General features: G+C 39.8%; 2 protein-coding genes and 1 long non-coding RNA gene across 9 annotated transcripts in view; 2 read left to right on the top strand and 1 right to left on the bottom strand.

Moving 5' to 3' along the window:
- The window catches only part of TLR10 (toll like receptor 10), a 68,354-nt gene that overhangs the window by 42,364 nt on the left and 5,753 nt on the right, over positions 1-20,237 (top strand). For 4 of the 7 annotated variants that reach the window (XM_032495883.1, XM_032495913.1, XM_032495906.1 and 1 more), the window contains exons 2-5: positions 2,981-3,076; positions 16,460-16,605; positions 19,362-19,478; positions 20,119-20,229. The gene's annotated coding sequence lies outside the window, so the exon portion shown is untranslated. The remainder of the gene's footprint in view (positions 1-2,980; positions 3,077-16,459; positions 16,606-19,361; positions 19,479-20,118; positions 20,230-20,237) is intronic. The other 3 variants (XM_006185603.3, XM_032495890.1, XM_032495921.1) reach the window with 2 other exon arrangements.
- Positions 1,083-12,347, top strand: TLR1 (toll like receptor 1). The gene is made up of 3 exons (XM_006185605.3): positions 1,083-1,104; positions 2,981-3,076; positions 5,752-12,347. The coding sequence occupies exon 3, from the start codon at positions 5,819-5,821 to the stop codon at positions 8,207-8,209; it is 2,391 nt and encodes a 796-aa protein (XP_006185667.2). The 5' UTR covers positions 1,083-1,104; positions 2,981-3,076; positions 5,752-5,818; the 3' UTR covers positions 8,210-12,347.
- On the bottom strand, positions 4,766-18,794 carry LOC116668407. The gene is made up of 3 exons (XR_004325579.1): positions 18,715-18,794; positions 13,245-13,249; positions 4,766-4,777 (listed from the first exon to the last, which is right to left on the bottom strand). It is a non-coding gene; the product is annotated as an uncharacterized LOC116668407 (long non-coding RNA).

Raw genomic sequence — 20,237 nt, 5'->3', positions numbered from 1 at the left:
ACGCATGCGTGGAGCAATTATTTACTGCATACTACAAACATGCTCTGTAGTCGTGGCCTTGGGTCCCATGGCCTTAACTCATCTCAAGGCCAGCTCACAGAGGGTATAGGAGGAAACAGAGAAAGACAGAATATTGAAGTGAAAGATAATCTCAAGGCTTTTAGTTTAGGGAAGTTGGCCTTGCTCACTGTGGTAGAAAAGCTGATTCCAGCAAGAATTGAGTCCAGCTTGTGACAGGACATCATGCAGTATTAGGCTGAGCACAAGCTCAGAGGAAAGACAGCTAGCATTTCTTAGTTTTATTTGTCTTGTTGTTTTGTTACTGTTATTGTTATTTTAAAAGACAAGAGTGGAGCTATCCGGTTGGATTTCTTGCGTGTGCTGACAACTAACCCACAGGAAGTGTCTTGGACCTTATCCAAGGAAAGAGATTGTTAGACAGCACGTTTGTCACATGAAGATTTTTTAAAAATCACTTTTTGAAGAAAGTTTGAAATATCCATGGAAGAAAAAATTGAGCACCGGATTTTCTCTGAAAAGCAATTTGTCAGAAAAGACGTGATTAGCATGCATTTTATATTAGCACATGAGTGCTCTCTCTTTATGAATGAGTTTTAGCAAAAAGTACATCTTGACCCCCTCCCTCGTTCCACTCTCAGTCATTTTTAATAGCGGCTTGATCAAAAGACAAGGAAAGCAAACCACCTGAAATACTTCAGACCGGTACTCCCACCTTCACCAGCAGAGCTACAAGATAAGCATTTTGAATTCAGCCAATAAATCAACTGTGGGTTATTAATAGCACCTCCTTCACTTTGTTAGTGTGGACAATAGTGAGCTGACTAGTGGAATATGGAGAGCCATAAAGAAGTGGACCTATTTTAATGCAGGTTTATCAATTAACCAGACGGTTTTCTACAGATGAATAGGAGAAAGCAGGTTTACACTGACTGTATAGTGTAATTTCGGTGGGATTCAGTAGATGGCACAAAAGAGCTTCCCCGCCCCCCTCTGCAACATTAAATGTGGTTACCAAATAAATGTTTGAGGAAGTACTTGATTTTCCTACAGACTGCCAGCATGACAGAAGGACAGGTCATCTCGGTAAGTGATATCTTTTTAAACTACAAAAGAAAATAATAGTATTACTAGTTATTAGACACAAAAATCTCACAAGTTTCTATGATTAAGTTCTGGGTGTTTTTCTAAGTGGCTTATTTCTGTTGTGTACTCACTGTGGTTCGAACTAGCATTTGTTTATCAGCTCCTTGTCCTAAGTCAGAGAAAGGGTTTTTTTATGTGTGTTTTTCTCTTGAATGGACCTCATCTCATGCGTGACTTGCTTTTGAGAGACATATTTGGGTTGGCAGATGAATTTTGGGTCATAAATGTCTCCTCAAGGGTTTCTTACAGAGATGCTAGTTGTTGATCGCAGGTGGCGTTGCTCTTCATCCAGTCCTCTCCCTTAGTCTCTTGGCCATGAGGATGCCAAGGACAATGGGATGTAGGTAAATTACTCCTGGAGTCAGTGCTGCTGAACACCACCTTTGTTTTTAGGGGCAGGTTCATTTGAGTTTTTTCTCTGGGCTGTTCCCATGAGCTATTCTTTTCTGTTTTCTCAAACCACTGAAAATGCTCTGGGTTGCTCTACCAGTCAGGTGGCATGGTAGGCTTTGAAAATGTTTCCCAGGCTACACCCAATTTGATTCAAAGAGTTGAAAGTGAGTGCAACTTTACAACAGAAAGCAAATGTTCACAAAACCACAGAGGAAACAAAGCAGAAAAGCTCCTGAGTTGGTTCTGATCCTTTCAGCCTGTGGTTAATAGCTAGTTGGTGCAAAGAAGACTCTCAATAAATATTTGCAGGACTGAACTTAATGGCCAGATTGATTGCATGAGTATTGGCCATTAAGACAAGTCAAAGTCCTGATCTAATGCTCCTGAAGTCTCCAAACAGAGGCAATTCACCTGTATTGGTGCATTGAATCATACAAGGTGAGGCTAAACCTATCATAATCATAAAAATTTACACAAGCCCACCAGAAATACTTTTATACTTTCAAATTAAAGCATCCTTTTACTGACCATGTTTGCAAATTAATAATTCTACTTGGTAGTAAAACAGTTTTGAGGCTCTACTATAGTTGAGATTCAGTGCTGATCATAGGACTTTCACAGAAAATACTGATTTTTCACTGATCTAGCAAGTTTGGTATATACAATTTATAGCTCCTGTAAGTATCTAAAAATCAGTTCCTTGTGTGTATGACACTTTGACTTCTTAATTACAGAAATAATGATAGTTTCATAAACTGAGTGCTCCCAATAAGGACTCTAAATGAAAGGGCAAGATGGAGGTTGGGCAAATAGGAGATATTTGAGTCAATGATTTCAGCTAGATAGAAAACGGAAGCCATGCTTTCATTAAATGCTTGAAGACAGGCAGTTTTATAAATGTAAATCTGTTGTGCTGGTTGCTTTTGGTAAGGAAACAGGAACAACGTTCATCTTGCTTGTGGTGGGTTCACTGTGTGTTAAGCACTCATGTTCATGCATGGAGTCCTATCTCTGCCCCTTGTCTCTCTGGACACTGTCTGTGTCCCATGCCTGACGATGCTGACCACGGCTTCCTTGAACTCTGGAGTTGGGTGGAAGGTAGAAAGATCCCCAGATTTTGATTCTGGCTTAGGAATAAGTAGGGAACCCCACTGGAACCAAGCCCAAACTGCTTTTACTTCAATTTACGTTTTACGGCATAGTTCTGTTTTGAGATGTTAGGCACTGGCTCAGGCATGTTATCTGGATTTGAATTTGGATTCTCATTGAAGCATTTCTCCTCGTATGAGTAGCTCTTTCAGGAATCTGGAGAGGAAGACTTGGGACATTTCTGGGTCTTTTGTCTAAATGCAATCAATGAGATAAAAATGCCACCCTTACTTTTAACATTCATTGTAATGTCTGTGTCCCCTTCTCTGCACAGAGTCTTCATGAGTGGTGATGGAGGGGCATCCCAAACCTCTTCTATGTTTGAAGAAGTCAGGACCACCAAGGCATCATCGGGCACCTCTGTGAAAGGGTAAGTCCAAGCAATGTCCCCGAAACCAGATAAATTTGCATATTGAGGAAATTTTGCAACCCAGGGTTGTTTCTGAGATGAATTATGTAGGTTCTTCTGTGCTTGTTGAGAGAGAGATGTGAGGGGACATGTGAAGAGGAATTTGACTCTTCACTGATATTAATGGCTTGCTTGTCTAATGCAGTTCTAGGGGATTTTGAATTAGTTCCTTGAAAGATCTGTGTAGCCATGTAGTCCCTGCCGAGAGGGTCTGTGGTGGTGAGGCGGGATGTATCACTTTCTGGGGTTCATACCAGCAGAACTCCCTCTGGTCTCATGTGCCATTGGAATGGTGATAACAGGGTAGAATCTGAACTGTGGTGGGTTGACAACTGGTGCAACAAGCACAGCCTGGAATGATGCCTAGCGTTTTATAGGGAATACATATATACTTGATGAATGAAAGATAAAAGGTTTTCTGAATAAGAGAGAGGAGGAAGCTGCTCCCATCTCAAAACCTTTCAGGGCTCACTGCCCCCTCATCACTCTTAGAATAGAAACCCAACTCTTAGCAATCCTCTACACCCTGTGATCTTGGCCCTAACTCTCCTCACGCTCGCTCAGTCCATGCTAGCGCTGACCTCCTTACTGTGTCTCAGACAAACCCAGCTCAGCCCCATCCCAAGACCTTTGCGCCAGCCTTTTCATTTGTCAGAAATGCTTTTCCCCCAGATCTTCCCATAGATTATTCATTCGCTTCCTTCTAGTTTCTACTCCAATACCATCTTCTCAGAAAGGCCCTCTCTGACTAATCAATCTAGAAAAGCTACCACCAACCGCTGTTATATACCTACTGTTATTCTTGATCGATTTACCCTGCTTTAATTTTCTATATAACACTTATCACTCTACGAAATTACGTTCAGTCATTTATTTGCCTATTTTCTGTCTCCCCACTAGATAATAAGCTCTTAAGAATTACAACTCTACCCACTTCACTGCTTTATCTCTAGTTCCTAAAACATGGTCAGAAGGTTATCAACAAACACTGGTTGAATAAATAAATCAACAGATGAATGGATTTTGTGAGAGATCTTTTATCATGATCTAATTACCCTTTTAATAAGATCAAAGTTAGGTAGCAAATTGTGTGTAGGTAACAAAAGGTAATGCGAAAAGAATCCTAATTCACCTGCATGGGAAGGGAACTCTCAAGACAGCCATGGGGAGGTACATTTCCAAGGTGGAGGGTACACCAGCTGTGATCCTAGTAATAAATGATCTTGAGAGTGCTGGGGTCAGAGGACTTTCCTGTGAATATGTAAAACCATCTGTATTAGTTTCCTGTGGCTATTGTAACAAATTATCAGAACTTGGTGGCTTAAAACAACAGAAATTTGTTCTTTCATGGTCCTGGAGACCAGAAGTCCAAAATGAGGGTGTCAGCAGAGCCATACTCCGGAGCCTCTCTGGCATCTGCTGGCTGTCTGGCTCTTGGCATTCCTTGCCTTGTCAGTGTGTGGTTCCAATCTCTGCCTCTGTCTTCATATGGCCTTCTTCTCTTTGTCAGTGTTGTCTCTATCAAATATCTCTCTGCCTTTCTCTTTTTTATTTATTTTTGGTGGGGGGTGGTCATTAGGTTTATTTATTTAATTATTTTTGTAATGGAGGTACAGGAGATTAAACCTAAGACCTCGGGCATGCTAAGCATGTGCTCTACCGCTTGAGCTACAGCCTCCCCCCTTTTTAAAATGAATTTTTAATTCTTAAAATTTTTAATTATTATTTTTGATTAAAATGTAGTTGACGTACAATATTACATTAGTTCCAGGGTACTACATAATAATTTGACATCTACATACATTGTGAAATGATCACCACAACATGTCCAGTAACCATCTGTCCCCATACAAAGTTATTGCAGTATTACTGACCATACTCCTTATGCTCTATATTACATCCCTGTAACATTTAGTATCTAACTGGTGGTTGGTACCACATAATCCCCTTCACCTATTTTGCCCTTCCTCCATTCCCCTCCCCTCAGCAACCACCCATTTGTTCTCTGTATCTGTGAGTCTGCTTTCATTTTATTTTGTTTGTTTTGTTATTTAGATTCCACATATAGGTGAGATCATGTGGTTTTTGTCTTTCTCTGTCTGACTTATTTCACTACCTTCTAGATTTATCCATGCTGCTGTAAGGCAAGATTTCACTTTTCTATGGCTGAGTAATATTCCATTGTATATATATACCACATCTTTATCATTCACTTATTGATGGACACTTAGGTTCCTTCCATATCTTGGCAATTGTAAATAATGCTCCCTCTGCCTTTCTCTTATAATACTTGTCATTGGACTTAGAGACCACCTAGATAATCCAGAATCTTCTCATTTCAAGATTCTTAACTTAATTATCTCTACCAATACCCAATATTCAATTAGGAGATTAGGACATGGTTAGGAGGTGGATATATCTTTTGGGGGGGTGGGGGGCGTCCATTGCACATCCATATTAAAAGTTATTTGATTAGATGTAGTATAATTATTTATCAGTGTATATATTTCCCTGATTTCAGGGTGTGGGACTCCAATGAGTGTAGCCTTCATTTTATGAGTCTCTAGTAAAAAAATGTTTAATGTCAGCCACCCCTAATTTAATACAATCACTTAATGTGGATTTTTTTCCCCTAGGATCTGTATCTGTATCAAGATACTCTGAAGAATAGCAACTACCCTTGGGAATGTCTCTTGTTACAAAATGACTAAAATGAAGTCTGGCATCTTCCATTTTGCCACCATCTTCATATTAACACTTGAGATCAGAATCCAATTATCTGATGAAAGTGAATTTTTAGTTGATAGATCAAAAACAGGTCTCATCTGTGTTCCCAAAGACATACCCCTGAAAACAACAGTCTTAGATATATCACAAAACTCTATTTCTGAGCTTCAGGCACCTGACATCCTATCACTATCAAAACTGAAAATTTTGATACTTTCTCATAATAGAATCCAGTATCTTGATATCAGTGTTTTCAAATTCAACCAGGAATTAGAATACTTGGATTTGTCCCACAACAAGCTGGAGCAGATTTCTTGCCACCCTATTCTGAACCTCAAGCACTTAGACCTCTCATTTAATGCATTTGATGCCCTGCCCATTTGCCAAGAGTTTGGCAACATGTCTCAACTACAGTTTCTGGGGTTGAGTGCCACACAGTTTCAAAAACGTAGTCTGCTGCCAATTGCTCATATGCATATCAATAAGGTTTTACTGGTCTTAGGAGACACTTACGGGGGAAAAGAAGACCCTGAGAGCCTTCAAGACCTGAACATACAGAGTCTGCACATTGTTTTCCCCACAGGAAAGGAATTCCATTTTACTTTGGACGTGTCACTCAGCACTGCAGTAAGTCTGGAACTGTCTAACATCAAATGTGTTCTGGGTGATGATGGATGTCCTTATTTCCACAATGTTCTGTCAAAACTCCAAAAGAATTCAAGGTTATCAAATCTTACTTTAAACAACATTGAAACAACTTGGAATTTTTTCATCATGATCCTCCAGTTGGTTTGGCATACGAGCATTGAGTATTTCTCAATTTCAAATGTGAAACTACAAGGTCACCTTGGCTTCAGAGATTTTGATTATTCTGACACTTCACTGAAGGTCTTGTCTATACACCAAGTCGTCACTGATGTGTTTGGGTTTCCACAAAGTTATATCTATGAAATCTTCTCAAATATGAACATCCAACATCTCGCAGTGTCTGCTACACACATGGTCCACATGGTTTGCCCATCCCAAATTAGCCCATTTCTGTATTTGGATTTTTCCAATAATGTCTTAACAGACATGGTTTTTAAAAATTGTGGAAATCTGATTAATTTGGAGACATTCAGTTTACAAATGAATCAGTTAAAAGAACTTGCAATTATAGTTCATATGACCAAGACAATGACATCTCTACAACAATTGGATGTTAGCCAGAATTCTCTAAGGTATGATGAAAATGAAGGAAATTGCTCTTGGACTAGAAGTTTATTAAGTTTAAATATGTCTTCAAATATACTTTCTGACTCTGTTTTCAGATGTTTACCTCCCAGGGTCAAGGTTCTTGATCTTCACAATAACAGAATAAGGAGCATCCCTAAAGATGTCACCAGTCTAGAAGCTTTGCAAGAGCTCAATGTTGCTTTCAATTTTTTAGTCCACCTTCCTGGATGTGGTACCTTTAGCAGCCTTTCTGTACTGATCATTGACTATAATTCAATTTCCAACCCATCAGCTGATTTCTTCCAGAGCTGCCAGAAGATTAGGTCCCTAAAAGCAGGGAACAATCCATTCCAATGTACATGTGAGCTAAGAGACTTTATCCAGGGTATAGGCCAAGTACCAAGTGAAGTGGTAGAGGACTGGCCTGATTCTTATAAGTGTGACTATCCAGAAAGCTATAAGGGAACCCCACTAAAGGACTTCCACGTATCTCAATTATCCTGCAACACAGCTCTGCTGATTGTCACCATTGGGGTCACTGGGCTGCTGGTGGCTGTTACCGTGACCGTCCTCTGTATCTACTTGGATCTTCCCTGGTATCTCAGGATGCTGTGTCAGTGGACCCAGACCCGGCACAGGGCTAGGAATGTACCCTTAGCAGAACTCCAAAGAACTCTCCAGTTCCATGCTTTTATTTCATACAGTGGGCACGATTCTTCATGGGTAAAGAGTGAATTACTACCAAACCTAGAAAAAGAAGATATAAAGATTTGTCTTCATGAGAGGGATTTTGTTCCCGGCAAGAGCATCATGGAAAATATCATAAACTGTATTGAGAAAAGTTACAAGTCCATCTTTGTCTTGTCTCCCAACTTTGTTCAGAGCGAGTGGTGCCATTATGAACTCTACTTCGCCCACCACAACCTCTTCCATGAAGGATCCAATAACTTAATCCTGATCTTGCTGGATCCCATTCCACAGTATTCCATTCCTAACAGCTATCACAAGCTCAAAGCTCTCATGGCACAGAGAACTTATTTGGAATGGCCCAAGGAGAATAGCAAACGTGGACTTTTTTGGGCTAATCTAAGAGCATCTATTAATATTAAATTGATGGAGAAATCAAAAGAATTAAGTTACACACAGATCTAAAAATATTCCTCTGCTGCTTTTAGAAAAAATGTTGCTGCTTTTGCAAGTTCCAACAATGACTTTATTTTGCATTAACACGAATCTAAACATGACTTTAAATTTAAGATGTAGACAAAAATGTGTACATCCTCTCAGGCCTCAGTTCCCCATTTATACATGGTAAGAAAAGTAAATGAAGTGATATAATTTCTATGTAAATGGTTGATTTCTAACATGAGGGATTCATCTGTTTCTTTGCTAGGACTGAATTCACTGAATTTATCATGTAATCGAGAGAAGCACCTGTTCAAACAACTTCAGTTGATATGTTTCTGTGTGCCAGGGTCAATGTTAGAAAACCCCATGCCTTTTATACCTGTAGCTAGGTTTCCATAGCAGATTTCTATAGCTGTTGGTGTCTTCCTCATTTCCACTCAACATTCGCCTCTGCATGTTGAGGGCTGCTTATTGCTAATGCTGGAGAGTCTCTCCGTGAAGGATTTTCTTCTTGGCCATGAGAACCCACTTTACCCACACAAAGGGAAATTCAGAAGTGCTGGAGGGTATCCTTGGAAGCAGCCTTCCACCAATATCAGAAAGAGAATTGGCAGATAAATACCTCAACTTTCTCACTCATTTTGGGGGGACAAATCTGGGGTGTACTTTACATTCCCGCTGAATCTCCCAGTAGGATGCAATCCTGATTTTCTATGGTAGAAATGACTTTATTGGCCTCCTTTCTATTTTTATTTCATATCCTCATTCTTCCAAGGGTGTTTCCTGGGATCACCTCTGAAATAAACTGCTTGCAGTTGAATACTCGTCTCAGGGTCTGCATTGGAACTTAATCCCAGAGTGTGTTACATCTCAGGTCAAATGGAAATTCTGAGTCTGGTTTTCTGTGGCTGGAGATCTTGCTGAGATTCTAGTTGTTTGAACTAGAATGCATGGGAGCCTTTGCTCTTTTGAGCAAAAGGAGGAATATAGCCGATGTGTACTGCTTCTATACATAGTATTCCTGTCTTTTGGGAAACTATTAAAATAGGGCATGAGCAGATTGGAGCAGTGCAAGGAGTGGGCTATGTCAGATTTCTTTCCAGCTTTATTATAACAGCTATTTTTCATACTCATCAATCATTCTGTCTAGACACTTTTACTCTGACAGCCATCTCTAGGCAGGTGTAGCCTGGCAGCACCTCATCGTAGCTGCACCATCTATCTCTCACTTTATGCTCCATGACTTCACTAATACCACTGTCCAGGATGTTTGTGGAATCCTGTTCAGTTATTCTGGTACATGCACACACCTGGAAGTTCCAGAGATCTTGTCCAAAGAGATCTTTGGCCACCAAACGGACGGGAGCCATTAGATAAATATTCCTCTCTCTTTTATTTTTGGGTAAGAAAATGAGGCATAGTCTGCACATTCCTCAGAGAGTCCCCAGTGGGATTGAACCTTCCTTGGCCACAGGAGTAACCAGTTCAATAACTTACTCTTGGATTGGCTTTGCCTTCATCCTTGTTTCATTCTTCTCAGTCCCCTCACTCTTGAGTCCTGAGACCACTTCTTCAAACCAAATGACCTGCACATAAAGCTCTTGTGTGAGTCTTCACTTTTGGGAGGATAAACTCAAGTAAGACTTAATATACTAGTTATTTCTTGCCCTAAAAAAAGCCCTATGAATCCAGATAACAAAAATAAAAATCAATGGAACAAAAATATAAATGGAAGTTCAAAGGCCATTTAGATTGAGTGAAAAAAAAAATCTTTTTAGAAGTGGTCATTTTTCCATTGGGCTTTGAAGGAGACTTTAACTTTGGATTTTTTTGATGCATAATGATGAAGAATGGAAAGACCATTCTAAATAGACAGATGGGGGAGCAAAGACAGGAATACCCAGGCCTATTCTGGGACTACTGTCCCAATTTGACTGGACCATGAAATTTATGAAAAGTAACAGTGAGACATAAGCATGGAGAGTTAGATTAAGATCATAGTGTCAAGGGTCTGGAAAGACAAGCTATGGACTTGACATTTAGGAATACAAGAAAGTCATCATTTATACTTCTGTGAGAATTAATAGTGGAAAACAAATTGAAACCATGAAATATATACTAAAAATGGAGAAAAGCGCTTGTTCTGTAATGGAAGTTGCAACCGTTGCTAGACCTGGATCTTCCTGTTTTCTCTAGGATGACTGCCCTTCCTGTTACTGAACTTGAAGATTTCATAACCAAGTTTCAGTTGCTCAGCACTAGGTGTATTTCAATTGCAATCCTAGTTGCATTTCAATTCCAAGTTTCAATTGCTTAGCACTAGTTTGCTGGGTCTGATGTAACAGAGTACTACACTCTGAGTGGCCTAAACAACAGAAATTTATCGACTCATAGTTCTGGAGGCTGGAAGTCCAATATCAAGATGTCAGGAGGGTTGGGTCCTCTTGAGGGGTGGGAGGGAAGGATTTGCTCCCAGCCTCTACCCTTTGGTTTTAGATGACTGTCTCTCTCTGTTTCTTCACATGGTCTTCCCTCTATGCCTATTTATGCCCCAATCTCCCCTCTTTTATAAGGATACCAATCATATTGGATTAGGGCCCACCCTAATGGCCTCACCTTAACTAATAACATCTACACTATCCTTATTTCCAAATAAGGTCACATTGTGGGGTACTGGGGTTTAGGACCTCAACAAATGGATTTTAGGGGACACGATTCAACCCATCACATCTTGCAAGTCTAAAAAAAAAAAATCCTTAAAGGCAGCCATAAAGTCAGTTAAAGTTTATCTAACAAACTCAAGATTCTGAGAAGTTACATCAATCTGTGTATAAATATCTGATCTCCTAAGTGGTTTTAAAGAGGCAGCTAGGAGGTTGAGATTGTGCTTGTGGAATCTCCTGCCAAAGAATTCCAAGTTGGGAGATGAGGAATTCAGTTCAAAGTGTGGACAAATACATAGTAATGAAAATAAGAAATGAGAAGGCACATCGCAGATTGGATAAATTAGCAAGCTCTGATTTGGAACAACTGGGTTTCAATTATAGCTCCATTACTTATATGTGCATGATCTTGAACAATTAAAATTTCTAAGCCTAAATTTCATTATTAGTAAAAGGTACCCTTAGAGTAGCTAGCCAAGACCTTTAGATTTCAAGGTATGAATTAAAGACTGGTTGCAATATGTCCCCCAAAGGGCAGAGTTTACATGACCAACTTTCCAAGTGGTTCTGTTGAAGCCCCTTTTCCTAGGATTGAGATAAAAGGGAATTCATATTACACCAAAAGCTCTCCAAACCCTCTTCTAATCTTAACACCTCTCAGACTCTCCAATCCCTTTTCTTGGCTAGAAGTAAGCAAAGGGTTACAAACTCAGTTATCTAGTCTCACACTTCACCCAGGGTTCTCGACCAAATTAAGATGAAAACAGTTCCATTTTTATCAGCTTGTTATTACTAACAAGGCTGCAGGGGAGGGGGCATTTTATATAGTGGTAATAGAAGGACCAAGGAGTTGGCAATATATAAATAGCCATGATCTGTGACCTGTAATTCCACTTCTAGAAATATATCCTAAGGTAATAAGTTGAAATGTGGACAAATATTTCTTTACAAGTATGTTAACTGCAAGGTTATTGTTAACAGTGAAAATTTTGAAGCTCTCCAAATTTCCAACAATGGAAGAAACATGCTGGGCTCATTTCGTGACATATTTTACAATTATTAAAAATAGTGTATAGGGTTAAGATGGTAAATTTTGTGTTATGTGTTTTTTACCACAATTTAAAAATAACAATGTATGGGAAGTCTTTTTTATTAACATAAGAGAATGCTTACATTACAGCAGAAATGAAAACCATAGAAATTTTGAAATGCAAAATTGTATGCACAGGATGGTTTCAATATGTTAAAAATATGCAGAGAATACAATCTAGATGAAAATATACAAAAATATTATCACTACTTGCCTGTGGTTGATGCTTGCTTTTGCTTTTACATTTTTCTGTACTTAAAATTTTTACGACCAAGAAAAAAGAAAATGGGGTTTAGGGGAATAAAACTAGGTCTCCATTAGAGCTGAAAGTAGCAGAGAATAAAGGTTATGGAACTGGGTTCTGCACACAAGCATTCTGGAATTAAATCCTGGCTCAATTTCTCTGTAACTGTGTGCTTAACTTTTTCTAGCCTCCTTTTTCTCATCTGTAAAATGGGCATGATAACCTTTCTTATATGGTTAAGAAGTCAGAGGAAAGTGGGTCTGCAAAAGGTTGATAAACATTAGCTCTAATGATGACATTATTATTATTGTGATTGCTATTATCTTCATTCCCTTATGCCACCGAATGTGGAACTGGAGCTAAGCTGCTGATCATGTTCAGTCTAGACTGTCCTGGGCTTTCTAAGATTCAAAAAAATTAGAAAAGGGATGGAATTTGACTACAAACCACCCCCACCCCCCCTTCCCGGGAAACAGCTGTATCTTAAAACAAACAAGCAAATGAAGAAAAAACCAAAACCAACTAAAAATGGCAAACGGGGAAATACTAAATTGGGAAGTAAAACTGGTAGCAAATATCTCAGATAAAAATTCTCTTCCTTTTTTATATAAAGGATAAGATAAAATAGAAAAGCACTAAGATCCCGATTGATTTATTGGTGAAGAGATGGACAGCTCAAAACAGAGTCCAGTTACAAAGCAAACACGTGAAAAACTTCAACCTTACTAGTGCAACCTGATTGTCACCAAAGTTTCTTTTTTTTTTTTTTTTAAATTGAAGTACAGTCAATTACAATGTGTCAACTTCTGGTATACAGCACAATGTCCCAGTCATGCATAAACATACTTATATTCATTTTCATATTCTTTTTCATTAAAGGTTATTCCAAGATATTGAACATAGTTCCCTGTGCTATACTGAAGAAACTTTTTTCTTTTTGTCAACAAAGTTTCTAGGTGTGGGGTTATCACCTTGTATTTTCAAGTAAAGCCACTTGAGTGCCCAGCCTTAGGAAAGCTGTCCCTCCTGAGGATTTCAGAGGCATTCTGAACTCCCGGCCACCTCTCCTGTGCTTCCTGGACTGTGTCTTCTGTGGCTCCCCAACACTGTGGACCAGCTCACCCCTGCCTTCCTTGGGTGTTTCAGAGCTCTCTAATAGACTTCATCTTCATACTAGGACACAGTTGCTTCCTGAATTCCCCAAGTTAACACCCACACAAGTGGATGACAACCCTTAATAAAAAGCCATGATCAAAGTTAATCAACAAGGTCCCAGGCACCATGCCTTTGAGAGGCAAGGGACAGGAGTGCTGCATGTTGATGATGTGGTCACAGACAGGCCCATGAAGATGTTCACCCTTCTTCCCGGAAGTTCAGTATGTCTTAGAACTTAAATATGATAGTCCCCTCCCCCAAAGAAATGAGAGCCTAAATCTGGGAGATCCACATCTATCTCTTTCTGGAACTAAATGTTTATTTGTTTTTTCGAAATATAATTCAGGGAACATAACCTCTGTCACTATTTTCTCTTACTAGAGGAGCGCCACCCAATCAACAGGCGCTTCACACTAGACTCCCAGACCGCAGAGGGGCAATGGGGGAAGCAGCGGGCCCGGCTGGCTGACTCTGTGCACTTGATATTCCTTCCTGCTTGCATCAGGGGAGGCTCTAGCAGGGGCAACACACAAAGGAAGCCCGCAGACTATTGGGTGGTCCAGGGGCCCCCTGCCCAATAGAGATGCTCCATTTTGGATGGTGAGAAAAAGAGGAGCCAATCAGATTTCTTATCTTGGGGGCTGTACCCTCAGGATGAGCTTCAGTGCTGCCCACCAGCCGTGATACTGAGAAAGGCAGGAAGAAAGTGGGAAGAAAGAGGCAAAGGCAGCAGGAAAGAGAAGCTGGGAGTAAAAAGAGAAGCAGGCTGAGAAAGAAAGAGTCAAAGAGAAGCTGAGTCAGAACTAGAGTAGAGAAGAGCCCTTTGCCCAATTTGGAGGGTAGCAAGCCGGCCTTCCAGGTCTCTGTGAAGCCTGCCTGTGTGCCGCTGGGCTCCCTCACTTCCTGTGGGTTCTCTTTTTTTCTGTAGTGTCTTTAAAATAAACCTCCATCCAGTTGAGGTAACCCAAAGTTCTCTGTTGGTTCCAAATTATATGGCAGGCAGAAGTCTGAAATCAGGGGATGGCATGAGGGAGGAAATGTATGAGAGAGAGAGAGAGGGAGGGAGGGAGGGAGGGAGAGAGAGAGAGAGAGATGGGGGCATATCATGTCAGATATCTATGAAGCTCAGAGCAAGAGGAGAAGGGGGAAAAAGGAGGGTAAAGTGGATAAGAATGTTTTATGAGAATGAAAAATATTACTAGCTAAAGATGTCAGCACATACGGTTCTGAGCATACTGTTATTGCTTATTGCAAATAAGGGTTTAAAGATTTTAGAAATTCCAGGTGATGGCAGAGGGAATAGTATTTAAACTGTTGGGCACCTGAAGCAAACATTGTGGGCTTCAGAGCCAGATAGACTCAAGTTTTGAATCTTGATTCCACTTCTTACGGGATGATGACCTTGGGCAAGTTTCTTGTTCTCTCTGAACCAGACTCATCTGTCAAGTGGGAATCATATGTATGTTCTATGTAGTTTGCAGTGAGGATTCAACAGTATGTTGTTTGTAACACTTGCTGCCCTTGGGAAGAAGGCAAGCGGTAGTGATCACGATGGGGATGATGACAACACAGAATACTACTCTCTAACTTGGCTTCTTTCTGGAAATTAAATTGAAAAAAAATAAGTAAAGAAAAATTCCACATTCACTGACCGTGTAAAGTGTTTAAAAATGTTGGGCTCTGAAAAAAATGTGTCTTTGGACACCAAAAACCCCAAGTGATTATTTTTCCTTGACAGGGATGTTTAGAATGTGAGAGTGCTGATTGTAGTCATTTGAGAATTCTTGAGATGAAGGGAATGTTAGCGCCTAGTTCGTGCAACAAGCTAGGAATGCTCTCCAGCACTCTTGCTGGGCACGGGCCCGGGCCCGGTACTTGTTTCCAGGTGTAGACGGTTTCGTCTCTGTGAAGGTGGCAGCAGAGCGGACTGTATCTGTTGTGTTTTTCTTTAAACAGTTATTCATTGTGTGATTTTCTCTCTACAATATACATACAAATACACGTTATTACATTTTGACTAAAAATCCCCAATATGATTGTGAAAAACTATTTTGTTTTAAGGACCCCCCCACACACACAATTTCATATTTACATAAACTTATTATAATTATTCAGTTTCAAACTGACTATTCCTCCCATGGACAAATCCATTTGGAAATTTTCACCTTCCTCAGTGAGCTCCAGCAGTGTCAGGTGAATCTAAAGTCAAGCATAAGTAAAACTTCAAAAATTGATGCTTTGAAAAAATTGACCTCTTCTCTGCACACTACATTAAAAAATACCACGCTTGTGTTACCACTTCATTTCAAGACGAGGCCTCTGGCCCTTCCCACTCTCTCCCAATCAGACTGCTGAAATTTTGCAGCCACCGTTTTCATTTCTTCTCATCACCACTTGGCCTTCCCACCCAGTTTGAAGGGCAGGATGACTGATGTGAACCTTGAAGTGAAGCACCATCAAAGTGCTGTAAGCTGCTGTGGGAAACAGTATGGCAGCTCTGCAAAAATTCAGACACAGAATTGCCGTAGGGTCCAGCAGGTCCGCTTCAAGGCATCTACCCTGAAGAACTGAAAGCAGGGACTTGAACAGATAATTGTACACATCCATGTCCATAGAAGCACTATTCACAGTAGTCAAAGGGTGAAAACAACCCAAATACCCATTGATGGATGAATGGATAAGCAAAATGTGGTATACACACGCAATGGAATATTTTTCAGCCTTAAACAGGAAAGGAAGGAAATTGTGATACATACTACAACATGGAAGAATATTGAACACATTATGCTAAATGAAATAAGGCAATCACACGAATGTATGATTCCACTTATTTGAGGTGCCTAGAGTAGTCAAATCTGTAGAGACAGAAAGTAGAACAGTGGTTACGGGGGAGCTGAAGGGAAGAAAAAGTGGGGAGTTGTTGTTTAATGGGTACAGAGTTTCAGTGTGGGATGATGACAGAGTCCTGAAGCTGGGTGGTGCTGATGGTTGAACGACTATGTGAATGTACTAAAAGCCACTGAACTGTACACTTAAAATGGTTAAAATGGTAGATTTTATGTCGTGTGTATTTTCCTGCAATTCTTTAAAAAGTGATCTAAGATTATGATGAACTTATGCAGCATGTAATGCCCCCAGCATGCAGTAGAGGGCAAAGGAGTGCAAACTTCACAGAAAAGCTGGACTCAGGCACTCCTGGAGCCAGTCCTGGTTCTGTCAATGAATCATCCGCACCTGCAGCTCTGCCGGAGCCGCTGCCAGCCTGGGGGTAAGAGCTGTTAGCTTTCTTTGTTAGAACACTCGTGAAAAAGAAATAAGAATTGCATGGGGTCTTTTCTAAACAAAGTGGGAGGGAAGTAGATTTATTCAGATTTTCAGATTATTCAGATTTACTCAGATTATTCAGATATTCAGACTGATTCAGTAGATGGAAAGCAGATGTGTTCAGGTTTTTAGTCTTTATTATTTTGCCTATATTAATCTAAAGATTGATGATTAGTGAGTGACCCTGGGGCTTACTGTTGATCACTATTGATTTGAAGAATTGTCTTGTAGGTGCTTGAGAATTTGACTTTCCTTTTTGCTGGCTTCTTGAACGTTGTGACACAGAGCAGACTATAAATAGCTTTGAAGAAGGGACATGGGGTGGGAGGGGAAGGAAGAGGCCACAGTGGTAGCTAGTCCTGCCAGTGGAATCAGCCTCGGCAATCACACCATAAGCTTCTTCATTTCAGAGTTTGAAATGCCTTCAATTTAGGATCCAGAAGGGACCAGATTCTGGGTTCAAATTCATGTTCTACCACTTATTTACTGGATTACCTTGGGCAAATTACTTAACCTCTGGGTTTTAGCGCCTTCATCTGTAAAATGGGGATATCCATCATTTTGTTGGGTTGTTGAGAGGATTGAACAAGGTAACGTATGGAAAGCATTTAGCTCCTTACCAAGCAGATAGGAAACACTCATAAAACGTCAGTCATCCTTGCTCTTATGTTCATTAGAGATCATTCAAATTTCAATGGGTTTTTAACCCCTTTTTAACCCCTTCTCCATTTTTTTTTTTTTTTGCATCATTGGGTAAAGAAAAATTAGATGATTAAGTATTCTCTGGCAAGCCACCACAAGTCATTTCATGGTGTCTTTTGACTTAGACTTTTAAATCATAAACTATTAAAGAAAGCCATTCTGTTTTTCACCAGCTTTCAGTGCACAGTGACAGTAATATGAATATGATAATAATATATTTATTGACTGCATCTTTCATCAAAAGTTTATGTCAGACTTTTAAAAATGTTTAAATGAAATACCATAACTTGTATGCATTGCCTGAGAGATAGGGCCTTTTTCTTTTATTATGTTAAGAGAAGTTCAGAAAGAGTTTCTTAACTTCTTTCTTAACTTCACTTTTTTAGAATAAGTTTCACATGAGGTTGTGGTACTGGGCAGAGAGAAAAAAGGTGGGTAAAACTTGAAAGCTATGACATCTCAACACAGAGGATTCCAGACAAACAGCTGAGTTAGACTTTGCTGCATTTTTCAAGGGCCATAGCTCTTAGACCGAAAAGCTTAAACTAAGTTGCTGTGAATTGAAGAACTTGGTGAGAAAATAATGGTAAAAACACCTTCATTGTCTTAGTGACATAACTTAGTGACTATATCCAGTGTCCTACCAAGCCATACTGGAGCTTGAGACAAGAGGAGAAATCAGTAAAACTCATTCTGTCTTTATGAAAAAATTTTAATTTTTGTTTGTCATGGATTTTACATTCACTTTAATTTAAAAAAATATTTTACTAAAATATTACTCATCTTGATTACTGAGTTTCTTGGTGCCTCTTAACATTTGTGCCTGAAATCACCTTAGTTTTGGCCCTGCGAACTGCTACCATTTGTGATATACTAGGCGTGACACCAAGTGATTTATATACATTATCTCCTTATGCCTCTGCAGAACCTTTCAGCAGTTAAATCAATTATCTAAGTTATCACATCCAGTGAAGGGCTAAGATTGGACTTGAACACAGACCTGTCCATCCCTGACAGTAAACTTACTCTTTAACCATCATGCACTGCACTGTAACAGGAGTTCACAACTCAAATTAATTCATTTGATACATATTTTGAGAGTATGTTATATACCACCTTAGGCTAAGGAATAAAAAATTGAAATCATTCATTTATTCTTATATACATGAATGTATTTACTGAACATATGCCATGGACTGGGCACTGTTGTACATGCCAGGGATACAGAGGTGAACAAGGTTGTTAGACCCCCTTCTCTTGAGTGTGAGAGGTGAGGGTGGGGTGTAGTCAACAAACAAATAAATGAATAAAAGTTTCAGGGAGTGGTAAGTACTCTGTTTTGTAGAGAAACAAAATAGGATGATGTGCATGACTAGCAAGTTAATCTAAATGTCCTCTTTAGATTAGGGGGTCAAGTCAGGTTTCTTAGAGGAGATGAACTGTCAGACAAGACCTCAATGATAAGAAGGATCCAGCCAAGGAAGGATGGGAGAAGAACATCCCAAGCTGAGGGAAAAGCTAGTGCAAAGGCCCTGAGGTTAGAGCAAAATGTGGCCATGGAGCAGAGGGTCAGTCTTACTGGAGTTCAGAGGGCCAGGATAATATGAAATGAGATCCTACAAGGAAGAAAGACCAGCCCATGGAGGGTTTAGTAATCCAGTATTGGGTTTGGATTTCCTTCTAAGGATAATAGCACATTAGTTAGGACATAGGCGGGTGCTGTAACAAGTGACCCCAAAATACAATGGCTTCACCAAGACAGTACTCAACATAATGGCTCAATCCGTGTCTGTCCTTGTAGGTAATTGATCTAAAACCTAAATCGGAAAAAAAAAAGAAACCCTAAATTGGGTAGCACTTGCAGACTTACTCATTGGGTTCCTTGGACTGTGTATAAGGAAATGTTAAAGAATCAACATGTCTTAGTGAGATATAATTTCATCATGGTTAATATGTTATAGCATATATTGGAAACAGATTTATCTTGACTCACCCTAGAGACACAAGATAGCAGAATGGCTAAGAGCCCCGGCTCTGGACTCACCATGGATTAACTTTGTGACCATGAGGCAGCTACAGGACCTCTCTAAGCACCACCTTTCATATCTGTAAATGGTGAGTAGTGTTGTAAGGATCCATCTGTGTAAAGTCAGTGTTACTTAGCCCAGTGAATGGTAGTTGTTACCCAAAAAGACATTGAGTGGCCACTGCCTCATTTGCATGAGAGTAAATTTGGCGTGGACATACTATCAGACATGTTGAATAGCTATAAACGTATAGATTCATCAAACAGAAGAGTTACTCGGGTCATCTTAAATGTGGGTAATGTATTAAAATGATGGTACTAGCAACTAATTTATTTTACTGGATTCGTAAAATCCGGGAAATAACCATGGACATAAAGTTACATCACAGAGGCTCTCTTTGTATGTTGGTATTTGTTCTTATACTGGTCATTGGATGCTATATTAAACGTTACATAAAAAAGAGGTGACCAAGAGAGGACCACCTGGGATGGATTGGAGGAAATAAACATGGAGGGAATATCTCAGTGGGAAGGTGAAGGGGGCCACCTCCTCAATCCCACCCCCACCTAGTGCCCTTCATGTGCCTTTTCCCCTGAATGCACAATGGACAAGGCATGCCAAAAATCAAAATTCTCTCTTCACACTCACATCACACGATAGTTGAACATTTCTGTGTCCCTTTCCCTATTTTCTATGAAACAACTATACAAAGTATTTTCATTTTTAAGTTGTTTTAGGAAATAAAGACATGCCTCCTAGAATTTCTTCACTTCAACAAGAACACCAATAACAATAAAACAAAACAAACTTGGGCAGGTTCTAGAGAAAGAAAAATCCAGGTAAGAGT

Source organism: Camelus ferus, chromosome 2 (genome assembly GCF_009834535.1).
Source record: "Camelus ferus isolate YT-003-E chromosome 2, BCGSAC_Cfer_1.0, whole genome shotgun sequence".
Taxonomy (NCBI): Eukaryota; Metazoa; Chordata; class Mammalia; order Artiodactyla; family Camelidae; genus Camelus; species Camelus ferus.
This window is presented reverse-complemented; position numbering and strand designations above follow the sequence as displayed.